Source organism: Vanessa cardui, chromosome 21, assembly GCF_905220365.1.
Source record: "Vanessa cardui chromosome 21, ilVanCard2.1, whole genome shotgun sequence".
NCBI classification, from domain to species: domain Eukaryota; kingdom Metazoa; phylum Arthropoda; class Insecta; order Lepidoptera; family Nymphalidae; genus Vanessa; species Vanessa cardui.
The window spans coordinates 6,583,385-6,600,532 of record NC_061143.1 but is presented as its reverse complement, the minus strand read 5'-3'; the positions used below and the strand labels follow the sequence as shown (position 1 = coordinate 6,600,532).

Below are 17,148 nucleotides of genomic sequence, written 5' to 3'. Positions count from 1 at the left end.
TAATAACAATATCTACATAGACTCTGTAAAGCTATGTGGTACTATGTCATTACGCACTCTGTCCTACGAGTGTTATTCTGTAAGAAGTAAGATAAGAAGTAACGTCGATGACAATAGTTACTGCAATAGATATTATAATTAAATGATACATCAATTTAATTACATAATATAATAAATGTAATGAAATTGATGTATTTTATTTTTACGCATTTTATTTTGTAACATTCACGATCGCATTAAACGCTGTATTTATTGTTTCATTTATAGAATAGCTCTATAGAAAATTTTACAAATATAATTTTTACAATTATACTTACAGTATCGGTAATTAATCATCATCATTAATTGATCGCATTGAAATAAAACTAATGTTGTCTTAAATTTTCGCGATTATTACACATTTAAATAAAACTAATTATAACGGATGAATCGCGTATATTAATTATTTTTTAAACATCCCGACGTTTCGAGCACTTTGCAGTGTTCGTGGTCACGGGTAGACTAAGATGACATTTGTCTATTTGAAGAACAAAGGAAATATTATTAACAACTACCGCCAACGATTTCTCAATTGATATCTTGAGTAACGTTCCGGTTGCACGCAGAAGGCACTAACTGTATCTTTAGGTCTTGCAGTCTGTTGGATTTGGGATTTTAAATTTTTAATAAGTGGATCCCAGGTGTTAGAAAGTCTCCAATAGAGAAGATGGTTGGAGACTTTCTAACACCTGGGATCCACTTATTAAAAATTTAAAATCCCAAATCCAACAGACTGCAAGACCTAAAGATACAGTTAGTGCCTTCTGCGTGCAACCGGAACGTTACTCAAGATATCAATTGAGAAATCGTTGGCGGTAGTTGTTAATAATATTTCCTTTGTTCTTCAAATAGACAAATGTCATCTTAGTCTACCCGTGACCACGAACACTGCAAAGTGCTCGAAACGTCGGGATGTTTAAAAAATAATTAATATACGCGATTCATCCGTTATAATTAGTTTTATTTAGAAATAAAACTAGTTTTAACGGATTTAAATCGCGTATATTAATTATTTTTATCATCCCGACGTTTCGTGGTCACGGGTAGACTGTAGACACGAACGCTGTAAAGTGCTTTATCTCAAAAATCTAAGACATCATTAATTTAACGCTATTCACTGCTGAACATAGGCTTCTCTTAAATGTTTAAACTCCCGCCTTCCATTCTTTCTTCCTGATCTCGCAACCAGTTTGAAGTACTACAATTTAGGAACAAATAAAAATATAATATATTCTAAAACCTCCTTATTCGCTGTGTTGCAATTGCCTAGTATATATGAATTGTAACTCCAGACAAGGGCAGTGACGGTTAATGAAGCAAAATCCTCCTGAAACAAGCCGAGCGGATAATCGAATAATGCGTCACCTAAAATTGCGCCTACTCCGGTACGTTTATCAGGCACCTTGTAAAGCTCCGTGAAATAAAACGCCCTCACCTTAACCCACTGATACGCTTCGTGCGAGTTCATCTAAAAATACTTTAAAGAAAGACATTTAAGATCTTCCGATTTTACTCACGTACTTTTGTTCTCTTATAAAAAGAGCTCGTACTTTGCGTAAAGAAAAATTACCTTATCTTCAAATCCAGCTAAAAAGTTAATCTGGGTTCAAAATAATTAAAATTGAGGCACTTTTATAACATGACTAAAGCTATTGGAATCTTTTTAAAAAAAAGGGACACTCTGGTTATGCCTGCACTCTAGATGTATCTTTACACTACGTTAAAAGGAACCCATGTTATAGAGGAAATCACGTTTGTTGGTAGAGAATGCCATTTTTCTGCGATGCTGTAAAGGAAACTGTTGCAAATTTCTTTCGTGTGCGTAAATATTCCATGACTGGCAGGCCTCCTCTTTTTTATAGGAAAGTTTGAAGCTAAATCCGAGAGAAAACAAAAATGGAAGAATACAAATATGGCAAAATTTCATCCGTCACGTGCAGATTCTATAAGATGTACTCTTCATCCCTTTATTTATATTGACATTCGTTCTACTTTAAATACAAATAAATATTTATATAATATATATAAATATAAATATTTTAGATACATTTCAATCAGTATAATCGACCTAAGTCCGACCACATAAAATATTAGCTATTGGTTAAACGTTACCAATTAAATTTAAATCACATCGATAGTAGAAAAATCTCGGAATAAAATTTTCCTTATTGCCACAAAATGCAATGACGCTAAACCAATTTTAGCTCACCCCACACAGGAGCAACTCTTAACCAAGAAGAATAAACTTTATCTCCATCTCGAAATAGTTTTCTGCCCTTCGGCGACGAACGCCAACGCTTAGTTATTCAACGGTATAAAACGATCCTTAGTTGGACGCAGCATTGAAAACTATTTCAATGCAAAATGTAACTGTCAATTATCATTTTTCTTATTAAAAGCTGTTACGAAAGTAACAAAGACTAAAATTCAATAACATTCTAATGTAAGTCTGTTTTCGTAGTATCTATATTTGGCTCTGATTTAGTTCAACATACAGTTTAATTAGCTGAAGCCTGTTGAGGTTGGAACGGTTGAATGTTGTGTATATGCGTTCATCACATGCAGATTTCTCAGGATGTTTTACTTCATGGCCTGTTATCAGGGAAATTATAAAATTGATATTTCAGTGGCTTTAATTTAAGCTGGAAACTATCGGTTAATTGATTTAAGCGTCTGGGCTTATAAACTTTTATTCAGATATTTTAAACGGGGACTTCACTTGGGCAGTTGTTAAATGGTCTTTTAACATACAAATGTAAACATACTAAACGACCCTACAACACTCAGCCGCCACGCATCACTCTTCATTCGCCGTAATGCACGTTCCACTAAACCTTCCTATCGATTCCTTTTAACGGTCGTAATCTATGCAATGTATGCAAAACACCTGCGTATCAGTACATATACTAAAAACTGATGTCGGTATAAATACATATATGATTGAAATTAATAAATTTCAACACAATTTGATCGATTGCCGTGGCAGTTTATTTATTGATACATTTAGGTATCTTTTTTTTGGGCAAAGACCTTCCTTAAATGGCAAAACGTACACGATATTGTTTATTAATTGATAGGTACCTCTAAGTTTTGGGCAAAGGCCTTCCTTAAATGGCAAAAGATATACAATATACGGCCAGGGCCGCCGTAAGCGGGGGTGCGACGCGTGCACCGCACGCGGGCGGCACGTCCAGGGGGCGGCAAATTGAGCAATACATCACGTACCTAATTCAAATCATTATTATAATTCCCTCAAATCCTTAAGTAAAATAAATTATTCAAAGCATCGAAAAATATCGCACTCAGTAAAGTTAAAAGTCCGTCGTCTGTTATCCTATGAAAAACAATACTGTCGAAGTTAGGAGAATCCCCTTTAAGTTTTCTTATCAATTGGTAGATTAGGTATCCGTTACTTGTAGTAGCGCGTTGTCGTAGGGCGGCTTGAAGGGTATCACGCCGTAAGTTATATTGGTGGTCGCTCGAAATAGCAGAGCTACGGGCACCGTTAAACCGGGCGCGGAGGGCATACGTTCGGTGTCGCAGGCGCAACGTGCTCAACGCAAACTTAGAGGTACACCTGTGGGCTGCACATCGTCAGTTGAAAAAAAAGTTCGAAAAGGCGTTAAGTAAACAGATAGCAAAGGGGCGCCCCTATCGTGGTTTGCGAGGGAAGCTCCTGCGACTGATCGGGGAGCTATTTCCGGGTAAAAGGGCGGGTCATTCAACCATCGATGCCCTAAAACACCCTGAAGACCCGGACAATGGAGGCGGTGGTCCAAGGGAACGTAGTCCTAACGGTATCACCGGACGTGGCAAACGACTTCAATAGTCTTCCTTTCTTTTTTTCTTAATTTAATTTATGGCATCCACGGGCTCGTAGGCCCATGCCTTTTTTATATTTTACATTTATACACTTTGGCGATTTATACTTTATATTTTTACTTAACATCAGAAGATATTCGCTAGACTTCAAGCTCGCCGCCTTTCGAGACTATAGGACCATTTCGATATCACGAGTTGCCTTCCTGTCTCAGAAGGCCGTTAGGGCATACCTCCAGGATCAGGTGATCCTTTGGGAGGGGGCGATGGACGACTTGTCCGGCGTTTGAAGTTGGTTTGACTGGCTCCTGCGCGCACGGGTGTGTTGTGTCACGGTGACGGGGCGAACCTTTCAGATGGCGGCCCTAAAGTCGGAGTGTCGCTCACGGTGGATCGAATCGAGATGCTGGTCTTGATGGTTTCTCTAACTAAAACGGAGGGCCTCCTAATCCGCGATACTTGCTGAGGTCTCCTCGAAGAGCGTCTACCGCGCTCCAAGAGACGGCAATTAAGGCGCAGACACATATGAAGGATCAGGGCCTCATCCTGGATGGAGCTTCGTGCAACATTTTGTCCAACTCAGCTTAAAGATCATCAATGCCAACGTAGGAGGTCCTCCTACGTTGGCATTGATGAGCAAACCAAACACCTTGCCTGCGTGCGCTCTATGGCATCGTATTTTTTATTTATTGTAAATAAATAAATCTAATCCAATCCAGCCCATTTCCCAGGTCACTGCTGGATATGTCCAGTCCTCTTCAATTGCACGCCACTGAGATCGTTCTTGGGCTACTCGCATCCAGCTCCTACCAGCCGTCTTGCGTAAGTCGTCACTCCACCGTGCCCGAGGACGTCCTACACTACGTTTGCCGAGACGCGGTCTCCACTCTAGAACACGTTTTCCCCAACGGTTATCGGTTCTGCGACAAATATGGCCCGCACACTGCCACTTCAGCTTATTAATCCGGTGGGCTATGTCGATGACTTTGGTTCTCTGGCGGATCGCCTCATTTCTTCTGACGCGATCCCGCAGAGAAACGCCGAGCATAGCCCTTGCCATAGCACGATGAGCGACTTTAAACTGGTGGACCGGCCTTGCCGTGAGTTTCCACGTTTCGGCTCCGTACGTCATGACGGGTAAGACGCACTGACTGAAGACTTTCGTCTTAAGGCACTGTGGGATCGACGATGTAAAGATTCGACGTAATGTTCCAAACGCTGCCCAACCATAGCACGCTGAGCGACTTTAAACTGGTGGACCGGCCTTGCCGTGAGTTTCCACGTTTCGGCTCCGTATGTCATGACGGGTAGGTCGCACTGGTTGAAGACTTTCGTCTTAAGGCACTGTGGGATCGACGATGTAAAGATTCGACGTAATTTTCCAAATCGGTTCCAGTAGAACATGTTCATTGAACATGACCTTGGTTTTATCCAAGTTCATCCGTAGGCCGATACACATAGAAGAATCAGCAAGCGTCTGCAAATCTTAAGTGAGATCTTATCCTCCATTGAATTAGTAAACAATTTGGGGGAAATAACGTCCCCTCGTCTCACACCTTGATGCAATGGTATGGGATTTGTTTGCTGTACTTGGAAGGAAAATACACCTATTTGGTTGGACTCCCTTAATGCTCGTAACAAGGCTCTTATCTTACGGGACCATGGGAACAGTGCTGCTGACCCGCTTCGCCGAAGAAGACCAGTAGAAGGAGTCTTCGCTATGGATGTCTTCTCCTCCCGCCATAAGTGTCCCGTGGTTAAGGGTTTCTGTGCCCTGAGAACTCCCTAGGAAGTGGAACTCCGCAGAGGTGAGCCTACCGTTAGGACGTCTCCAAAAAGACAGAGTGGGTTTTTAGCAGGTATACACCCCGCCCTCCACCTCATGTGGAGGAATAATGGTATGCGTTTTTGCAGCAAAAAAAGGGCGGCATAATAGGTATTGCACGCGGGCGACAAAACAGCTAGCGGCGGGCCTGTATACGGCCTCGCTCATCGTGTATTACAATTGTTTTCAAAGTATGATCGATTTTTCATAGATTTCTTTTATTTTTATTTTTCAACCTGGTTCTATTAGTGTCGTACACAACTACAACAACAACAGCCTGTAAATTCCCACTGTTGGGATAAAGGCCTCCTCTCCCTTTGAGGAGAAGGTTTGGAACATACCATATATGTTCCACCACGCTGTTCCAATGCGGGTTGGTGAAATACACATGTGGCACAATTTTTATGAAATTTGTCACATGCAGGTTTCCTCACGATGTTTTCCTTCACCGCTGAGCACGAGATGAATTATAAAGACAAATTGAGCACATGAATCAGCGGTGCTCGCCTGGGTTTGAACCCGCAATCATCGGTTAAGATGCACGCGTTGTAACCACTGGGCCATCTCGACTCGAGTGTCGTACAAAATACAAAAATTAATGTAAGCTATTTCAGTAGGGATCTATGTTTATTAAATTACAAATTGAGCGTGGATTCGGACGATACGGACGATACTGGCAAGCAATTAAGAATATTTAAAAAACTGTTCTTAATAATATGATATGATGCTTCATAATATGATGTTTGTACCAAATGAAATGATAAAATCTATAAAAAAATTTAAATTCTTTTAAAAGAACAATATAATCAAACAATTCAATTTATCCATTATGTTACTGTTATACGATGGAGCTTAAGATATTGCGTTTTCAATGAACGCGAAGAAAGAGGATATTCGCAATGTTAGTACCTCCTCGGGTCGAAACGTGGAGGTATTTTGAATTATGCAAGAGATTAAAGTGCGCTCAGTTCACGTTCGCTTTTAGATTACCTATTGTCATTTACATTAATGGCTATTGCATAATACAACAAAAAGGGTCAATCTTATTTATTATGGTGAGTATAGCACAAAAATAACAGATTGATTGAATTTGTGTAAGTCTATAATAAAATTTGTGAACTACTTTTCAAATTCCTTTTGCGACGGTTATACTCAGTTGGATCGATCCGATTCTACGTTACGACGTAGAATCAAAACAATCGGTTACAATATTTCGGATGTAGGTAATTATTATGGTATTTTAGTTTTGTTGTAGGTAATAGTTAATCATAGCGCTTTTATAGAAAGTATTTTTAACTTAAAATGATACAACACCTTTTTTTTAAGACTCGACCAATGTTCAGAGTTTTTAAGTCTATTGAACTCCAGAATAGAACCTCACGCACATGTAGAATTATCAAAATATTACAGTCCAAAAATGGGTGCCCATGTAAAAACATTTTAATGGATAGATAGTAAAACATTTACTTATTTATTCTCTTCTCTAGCAAATAGTATAGAAAAATCTATATGCATCACGGTTATATTATACCGAATAAAATACCTACAAGTAGAAAAATTTACGTTATTTCCAAATTGAAACCCGAATTTTAAAGGACAAATTTGCCAGATATACTCGTAAAATGAAATGTGCTATATGTGTAGTTGTGTAGATCCGATTGTTTGAATATTCAGTTCAAGCGTACCATCTACGCGTCAAATTAAAATTCACGCCGTAATAAAATTCGTTATTTTTATACGATATTACCTTCCGCTCTTAATGACTATTTGCTCACATGATTGGATTTTATTTAAACAATCTATCAAACATCTACATTTTACTCGAATTTTTTGATTTGTTTTCTTAAGTGTTTCGCTTTTCTTAACACTTATCAGGAAATAATTTTGTATTTGGAAAAGTAAGTATTCATATAAAAATAACGTAAAAAAAATTATACATATACAATTTTTATGTTAAGATTCTCGCCTTATTGGATAGAGTTAATGTAATTTATTAAAGAATCCCCTCCATCAAATTCAGCATCTGAGCAATTTGATTACCTTTGCCCATTTTAATAACTTTTTTAAATTATTACTTGACAGTCTTTCTTATTACGACAGCTTAAAAGTAGCCAAAATATTAAGTAGTTTATTTTTAATATATCTTCTATGCATCACCACAGATACAAAAAGTCTTACCAAATTGTGTTCAAATATTTTTTTCTCTTTGAAAGTATTATGCATATGCATACAGCTCTACTACTATGAACAATAAATAAATCTATTTATTATACATATAATATTATCCCACTACTTGGATAAAGTATGAAGATATTACAGATTAATGAAAATTATATTAAAAAAAAGGAATAACAATTATTTTATAAATACAAAAATATATTTAAACAAAAAACAATAATAACAAAAACAAGTCTATTCAAAAACATTTTTTAAATATCCATAACTTGTTAAATCATCTATTATATTTTTTATAATGGTCGAATATTTTGACACAGCCTCCTCTATTTCTCTTTCTGTATTGAGTATAATCTTACTTCTTACATGACCTTCCCGCTGTAAACCACTTGATAACCAAGTAGCTGTATTTACTCCTATGAGACATGCTGGTCCAACTACACTTAAATCATATTGAAACATATCTTTACTATAAATAACTTCAGAATTTAAATTCACTCGACTAAGTGTTTGTTCAAATGTTTGATAATATGTATCCAACAAGTGTCCATAATGTTCTTTTCTTAACAATGCTGAAGTACTGCTCACAATTAAATATAATACATCAAATGCTGGACTGCAAATTCTTGTTGTTTGGTAATCTATTATACAAGCAGATATTGGTATGTCATCCTGAAAAAGTTTTGACAATAAGTTAAGATAATAGAAAAATAATTAATAACGAAAAAATATAAGGTATCTGTGTAATTTTTCACCTTATACTGAAAGAGTAAATTTTCCATCCACATATCTCCGTGACAAAGACACAAACTTTTAGTTGAGTTGGTTGCCGATTCGATAAGTTTGACACACTTCTTTTCCAACATTTCTAACAAAGGTACATATGGAGTATTTTCAAATATCTGCAATGCTTTTTTGAGTCTATCTATCATGATGTCAATGTACCGTTTATTACTTTTTTCTGTTAATGGCACACAGTATTCTTTCACTTCTTCAAATAGATTGTGGTTTTTTTCTTTCAATAAATATGATAATGCATGGAATTTTGCCAAAGACTTTAATGATATGATTATATGATCTAAATCTAAAAACTTTGTTCCCACATATGGTTTATAGCCCTTTTCACACATATTCTGCATTACAATAACTTCTTTACAATAATCTGTACAGACATAATAACATTTAGGTATGACGAAATGAGGTGATATTGCATAAAGATTTTGAAATTCTCGATATTTATGAAGAAGTTTTGTGTAAACAAATATTTCTCTTAGAAACATAACTGTTACTGCTCCGCTAACTCGATATCTTTCATCAGTTGGTGCTAGTTTTAAAACAACAGAAAAATTTACATTTTTTTCACAACTTCTCCCAGTTAAAATTGCGGGAATAAGAATACCAAAATAGTTTTGAGCTATATTTTCGAAACTTTGTTTATTAAAACTCCATTGTTTTAATTGAAGTACTGCAGCGACGTTGCTCATAACAGCATTCAAATATGCTTCTGAAATATCACTCATATTTTATTTACAACCTTAAATTTTGTAATTTAATTTATTTTAATCTCGAAATTATAATTATTTAACCTAGAAGTTTTAAAGACAATGTCATAATGTCAAAATATGACATTGACAATAAAATATATAAATTCTTTGTCATATGTAGTAGGTTGTAGGACTTGTTTTTTGTCTCAGTGTTGTTAAAAAACAAATAATAAGAAAATAATAAAATTTAAAATAAGTTGAAAAAATTGATATCATGATTTATCTCCTGTAATCTTAGTTGTACGAAACAATGAATAACAAATATTTCTCGACTAACAAAAGTCGTTTCAAGAATTGCTTGAAACTGGCATTTAAACTTGCCACATTCGAAGTTTCTAACGGGAAAACAAATTACGAAGCAACATTAATCGCTAACAACTTCGATGAACATCAGTTTCTCTAATTAAGATAACATCTGGGAAAACTGAACTGACCGATTGATTCGATGAGACCAATTGGTAAATTTGTCTCTAGTAGATGTCGGACGATTACTGTGAATCTGACTTCGAACTTAATGAATTGTTAGTGTTTTTTTTTTTGCAAATGTAATTCGTAATCTACACGACTAAGAAAAATAGACGATCTTTAATCTGTTTAGCAGGATTATATCAGATACCACCGATACAAATTATAGGCACAAATAAAATATTTGAATGTAGTAGATACATATTTCTTATGTAATCTGTTTTGTCTGTCATGAAATGAAAAGAAGATGTTAAAATAATAGCAATTAGCATCGAGCAAAGCAATAACATATTTTCTAATAACTTTATTACAGACCTAATGTATTTTTATCAGACTTGAAAAAAGGGTTATCTATTTGACCGGATAACTGATTTGATATTTTCTGTAAATATTTTTAATATGTTCTCCAGTTATTGTAGAATGATTTTTATTAATTACTTTAATTCAATATCAACGATAAACCAATTAAAAAAAAAATTTTTTTTACCTAATTTTATCATTTGATTCTTTTATACAATGGGCGGTAGAGGCCCTGCATAGTGATCCGCCCCGTCATATATTAATACAATGTAGGTAGCTTAAAACCAAGGTTTTTTAGAATTGGATCATTAAATCCGGAAGTACCCCAACAAACAAACAAAATTTTACCTCTTTTTAATATTAGTATAGACTAGATTGAAACTAACAAATAAGTGAGATAGTTCTCGCGTCCCTTAACTTATAAGGTTTCGCAGGTTTTTGAAGTAGTATGTAGCTTTAATAGCCTGATCCAACACCCACTGGCCATTTTGAGTACATTCGGAAAAATCCTTTTAACTATTTTTTTATCTCTTTTTTTTAATGGCTTTTGTTTGTGCCAAGAGGGCACAGATTATTTTGTAAATTTTACAACATTAATATTCATATTATGACATTCATAGATGCGGGTGGATTACATTTTTCACAATATACTTCGACCCTCCTTAATCTTTAATATTATGATTGTTTACAAGTGTCTGTCTTTTAAACTAAGAAGCTACATATTAATCCCAAACATTTAGACATAAAATACCGTTAGATATTTTTCAAACTTAAGTCAGATCACGTCCACGCGGAGTCCTGAAGGTCGGAAAGATCGAGGGGATAACCGCACGATGAATACTAACCAACACCTCTTTAACATTAGTCATTGATGTCCCCAACGCTTTCCTAATCCATTGCTTGTCGTCACCTGGATAAAACCCGAAATTATTAATAGAATAGTCAATGTACGAAAACCTCTATGGAGGTTTTTCCTTTACTGCTGGAAAATAGTGCTAATTACTTGTGTAATGGCGGTGAATATGTACATTTTCTTTAATGGTATAGGTAGGCAGACGGTCAAATGGGCCACATGATGGTAAGTGGTTTCCACCGCCTATAAATATAGGCGATGTGAGGAGTTGTAACTGCAACCTTGAGCATTAAGATTCTATATCCCTTGTGCCTATGGATCGGATCATCCTTTGTGTTGTAATGTATGGTTAATTTTCAATATGATCTGACCTCTGCCGACTCTAAAAGCTCAGAAAGTAAATAGCAGATCACAGGAGCATATCGAAGGCCAATTCTTCTAAAGGTAATACGTTTTTAATTATATTCGGATTCAACTTTAACCAAACCGCAACTGGATCTTTGCATTTGTAGAATAGTTATACGAATGTACGATAACGATCGTCTTTCATCATTACTATAAACTGTTAATTTGTTAAAGTTGAGCTCAGTTTAATAACAAAGATATATTATAAACATATGGACGATCAAATAGCTGTGGTTGTTTTTCAATACCAACTTCAACAAACCAGAAATAATCAACGAATCGCTTTAGTATAATTTCATGTTCTGTAGGACTGTAATCACTGATAAGACATTATGGTACATAATAAAAAATGAGGCACTTACAGATATAGCATTGCCTAGTAACCATAACATAGCCTTCATTTTCACCGCAAAAATTGCCAATTAGGCAAACTAATTTCTCTATTGAAACTAAATCTTCATAGAAAGTAAAAGCAGCAAAAACTATACCCATAATCATGCAAATACTTAACTGTCTTCACTCAGTGTCTTCTAGCTTACAGGCGAATAGCATTCACAAATTCACTTTTTATTATATTTTATTACAGAAAGGTATGACTTTCTGTAATAAAAAGTCAGTTTAAAAGTGACTTTACTAATACATGCAGAATAGATCGGAATATTTATTCAACATTTAGGTAAAAGTAACCATTTATGGTTGCACAATTTCCCGCAGAAACAAAAATAATAATCTCGAAAATTAAAATGAATATAAAATAATATGTATTTTATTTTATACATTAAATAATCAAAATCAAAATAATCTTTATTTCAGCTGAAGTTCTAAAAATACATTTTACCGGGGTGAACTGGAATACTGATAGTGAATCCTAGTAACTCAATAGTGACTCTTCTGTACCATTCTAATTACAGAGTATTTATATCAATAAGTATAATTTATAAATATCCAGCCCAGTCATTAATAACGTGTGTTAAGTGACATACCTACCTCATTTATTTATACTTTTTCGACATGTACTTTAGTAAAATCATTATTTGAAATTATATTAATGATGAATTTAGCAGCGAGTGTGAAGTGAATAATAGTTGCAGTTTACTCATGAATATTCATACACGCTTTCGCAGTCTTCGCAAATGAAATCTGTCGAAGGATTCAACTTCAATAGCATATCGCCGCAGCTTCAATATCATTACCTAGACTAGACTAGGGAGCGTATGTGACTATGTTCATATTCATTTACTGTTATCATGTCAGGCAATGATGTTCTAGTAAACAGATATGTTATACCCGTACTAAACAACAGAAAAAAGTGTGCCGAGCCGGGGACCGCTTATTTTACATTTCGTTACTTTTTCGAAATTTAAAATTTATACACCTCAATCATCAATGTCAGGTGTATAAATTTTAAATTTCGAATCTTATTTTACTTTTAAATCTTGTTTACATACATATATGAAAAATAGATGAAGGTAACATATATACTACCTTTCTCCTACTTCCTCCTATTTGAGTTGCATTAAATCCTCTTTTCTCATTAATCTTTATCGAACTAAACGTTTGAAATATATATGATAATTATATCATCTTAAAGTTAATATATGATATAGATTTTCTCCAAAAATATAAAAAAAAAAATTAAACAATGCATATTAATAGAAATAATAAAAAAAACGTAATTATTTTCTCTTAAGCGTGATTAAAAAATCACCTGATTATTTTATTGGCACTGGTATTATCTTCATATGCAACTTTATTTTATCTTAAAAATGGACCAATTCTAATGTAAGATTTATAATATTGCAGTGTACTATGATATGTTTATAATATATACATATATATGTACACCGTCACTACTTTACACCCACTGAGGCCAATACTAATGAACGGTTACCCAAAGAATGAGACCCAGCTATAACTACCACGAACATCGTCAATTCTCTTCGCACAAGAAAATTGCGTAGCGACAACAAAACAATTTTATTTTTAATACCTATTTTATATTATTATTATTTTTAATTTTTATCTTAGCTTATGTGTGTTACTTTTTATTTCAATATAAATTCATATTACCATAGAAATATATAGAATGAAATAGCCATTAGCCATCTTTTAATTAATAATACTGAGTCTTAGAAAAATAGTTCAAACCCGACTTGACTATTAAACAAAAAAAAAACGATTTTATTTGAATTAGCAAAATGTACCAAAAAACGTCTTAATTACTAAGTTTGGAAGCGCACTGATGATGTAAGAAATAATTAACCAATCCTTCAGTGAGAGTCCTATATATACCTGTTACACTAATACAAAAAGTATTCTCCTGGTGCCAACATTTGTGCCAACAAAGTAAAGAACAAGGCTAAATATATCTCTAAGTCGATAATAAATATAAAAAATACAGTTTTTATAGTTTTCTCTGCGAAATCAAAGAATAATTAAGTATATTAAATCTCTATAGTGTAATATATCATCGGCGCCCAATTTTAATGCTTTTTCAATTGGATGAATCGCAATTCAGAGTTATTGCAGTTGAAAAAGCGATCATTTTTATACTGTGTAATAAATATAACCATTCCGCGGCAGTAAAAACTGTTTTTTAGATAATCGGTTTCCAAAAAAGTTTCTACTACTCCTCAACTTCGAGGAAATAATATTTTACGCATTAAAACCGTACTTGTAATAAAATTATGTCAAATATTTAATCACTTTCTCTTATTGTAAAAAAAAAAATTAAAAAAGAAAAAAATAGTAAATATCTTTATTTTTCTGACGGTACCGCTGAAAGATATACGCCAATCTAGACAAGTACACTTAGTTTAACCGAGATCAGCAGTCTCCGTGGTTATAATTACCCTCCAGCCAGCTACAGCTGACAAGTTTAACGCGTAACGAAGCGATTTCTCCGAACAAACAATGATATCGATTAAAATTATGTGGTTTACTTATGAAACTATTACCGTTACAATCGGAAACCCACTGTTAGCAAAGCACAATATTTTGCATTTAGTTGACGATGCGATGCAAGTATAATAGGCTATTTGACTGGTTTTTAAAATCCATTTTATATTATTTATTAGAAGTTAAGGAACCTAGTAAAAGTTGATTTTTTTATTTCTAGTACATATTTACCGAAAAATATTATATTAAAAATTCCGTATTTAAATAGCGCGCAAAAACGCTACTTTGCCAACTTAAATGGCGCTGCAATGGGGTCTGTGACGTCACTTTGTTGTATTTTAATCTGTGGTATATATAGTAGAAAAGCAAGGTTAACAAGAACGTGACACGTTTGACACGTGACAAACTTTTGAAAAAATGCATTTTTATTGATGGATTTTGTAATAAATTAAGTATTATTTTCAACTTTCGTTAGGAAATAACCATTTTTAAACTCATAATATACACTGATTACAATGATTCACAATTTATATTTCACACTGTCAAATAACCTATTTTGTGCAGAAAAAGGAAAAAAGGCAGAGAAATTTAAATTAAATAGAGACTTTTGTACATAGCCATACATACATACATACATGACTTTTGTATATACCGTCAATTTGTAAATACCGTTTTTAATCTACTAGTTGTCACCCGCTTCGCTCGTGTTTTATTGTTGATTTATATGAGTTTACTACTTCCTTTTCATTAACATAAGAATTAATTACATGAGGTGCTTAAGTGTATACAAATATGCACTATAACTAGTTACTGTGTAAATCTTGCGTTTATATATTTTTATTATGTAACAAAAAGTAGCCAATGTCCTTCCTTGGAGCAGAAGCTTGCTTCACAACAAATTTCATCAAGTTCAGGTCATTGTATTGGTCTTGAAAATTCGACAGAAAGACAAACAGAGCTACTAACAAATTTATAATATTAGTATAGTAGATTACGCGAGATTTTAAAGTATCGTAAAATTTTGGACGGTGATTTGAGTAACGATAAAACGTAACGTAAACTTATAAATTTTCAATATTTTGTAATCTTTCGTTGGACTGAGTGAGAGTTTTTATCCATCGGAGAGTGAGCTTGACCAAAGGTCAAATAATACCAATTATTATTTAAATGGCTGACGTGGGTAACAATGAATGTTAATAGACCATCGGCAGAGTTCTACCCTGAAAAGAAAGTTTCTCTAAAAGTTGAACAAAAGCCTGTATACCTTATATAAGGGAATACAACCTTATATAAGGTAAATAAGCTTTTATTCAACGTAAACTGCTAATAAGTTTATCTTATAATACGTAAATTTGACTTGTATTTGCACCTACATTGATTAAATAAAACCTGTGCATTAGTATCTATTTTTTAAACATATAATATAGTAAATATTTCCTAATTAACTTCCTAGAATATATTAAAAAGTTTTATAAAGCAATATAAAGATAAAAAAACAGCCTGAGCTAAGGCTTATTCTACATTTTGAGGAAAGGGTTTGGAGTTTATTCCACCAAGCTCTTTCAATGTAGGTGGTGTTGTGGTATGTTCCAATATGGTAGAATTTCGCTGAAATTAGACACATGCAGTGAAACTTGCAGATGAATTAGATACACAAATTAAACACATAAAAATCCTGTGATGCTTGTATGGGTTCGAACCCGCAATAATTGGTTAGGATGAACGCATAAAAAATTCAGCTTATTAAAACACAGCAAGCGAACACGTATCTTATAAACAGTAGCGTTATAAGTAATTAAGTCAAGTTCAATTTTATATACTTGTGGAATTGTTTTAGTGATATCGTGAACTTAGCTGCAAGCTTTAAAACAATTTCAGAAATGTAAGTACATAATCTTCTATTCGCATAGAATGAGCACGGTCGGTTAATATTTGAGGCTAAATTCTGGGATAAGCGTTATATTAAGCTGATAAAAAATACTTTTATATTTAATTAAACCCTAAATAACACTATAGGTGTTTTAATTATTATCATATAACAGAGTTTTCTTTTTTGAAATAAGTGATGCAGTTTCTAAGAAAGAAGAATCGGATATTCAGTATTTAAAATACAAATTTATGTTAGATAAATACAAGAATTATATATGCATATAATATATCCTGCCTGGAAGTCAACGGGCATTATCTCTACGCTTTTTTATCAGCTGGGCTTGTTATTTGTGTATTTTTATATTATATTATAATAGTCCAAGAGGCAGTGATCGGCAGACACGGTCGTTGGTGAAATGGAGGTTCACTATTCCCATCGAGGATTCCTTTGAGCTTGTCCATGGAGTCTAAAAGCATAAAAATCGACTTTAAAAACGTGATCGCAGCAAGTTTTGATATCTTAAAATATATAGAAAACTTCAATGGCAGACACTTGGTCCGGTTCCTGCTATATCTTCTGTCTATATATTATATGACATATGACTGATTTATTAATCATCGCAAAGTATTAAAGCTAGGGACTTGAAATTTGGTAAACAGAGTCAATTTATTGAGTAGGCACCTACTAAGAAAGGAATGTTGGAAATTCAACCCCTAATTGGGTGAAACAGGGGTTGAACATTTGTATGAAAGTCCATCATTTTTAAAGTTAGAAACAAAATTTTAGTTTTGGGATACTGATTAAAAATAAGTCGATACCTATTTCAGCGTTTTTGGATATTCTATCCCTAAAGAGGTGAAATAAGGAAAATAAAACTCTTTACCCTTATTTCACCTACTTAGCAGTAGAATATGCAGATTTAATTATATACTCAAATATTACAGGCTCGCAGTCA

The 17,148-nt window shown here is 33.9% G+C and overlaps 1 protein-coding gene across 1 annotated transcript in view; it reads right to left on the bottom strand.

Moving 5' to 3' along the window:
* LOC124539095 overlaps window positions 1–9,473 on the bottom strand; it is a 62,228-nt gene extending 52,755 nt beyond the window's left edge. The window contains exons 1-2 of the mRNA XM_047116418.1: window positions 8,614–9,473; window positions 8,100–8,530 (exon numbers count right to left, since the gene is read on the bottom strand). Coding sequence (XP_046972374.1) covers window positions 8,100–8,530; window positions 8,614–9,378 — 1,196 coding nt within the window. The 5' untranslated portion in view covers window positions 9,379–9,473. The remainder of the gene's footprint in view (window positions 1–8,099; window positions 8,531–8,613) is intronic.
* Window positions 9,474–17,148: the final 7,675 nt, after the last annotated feature.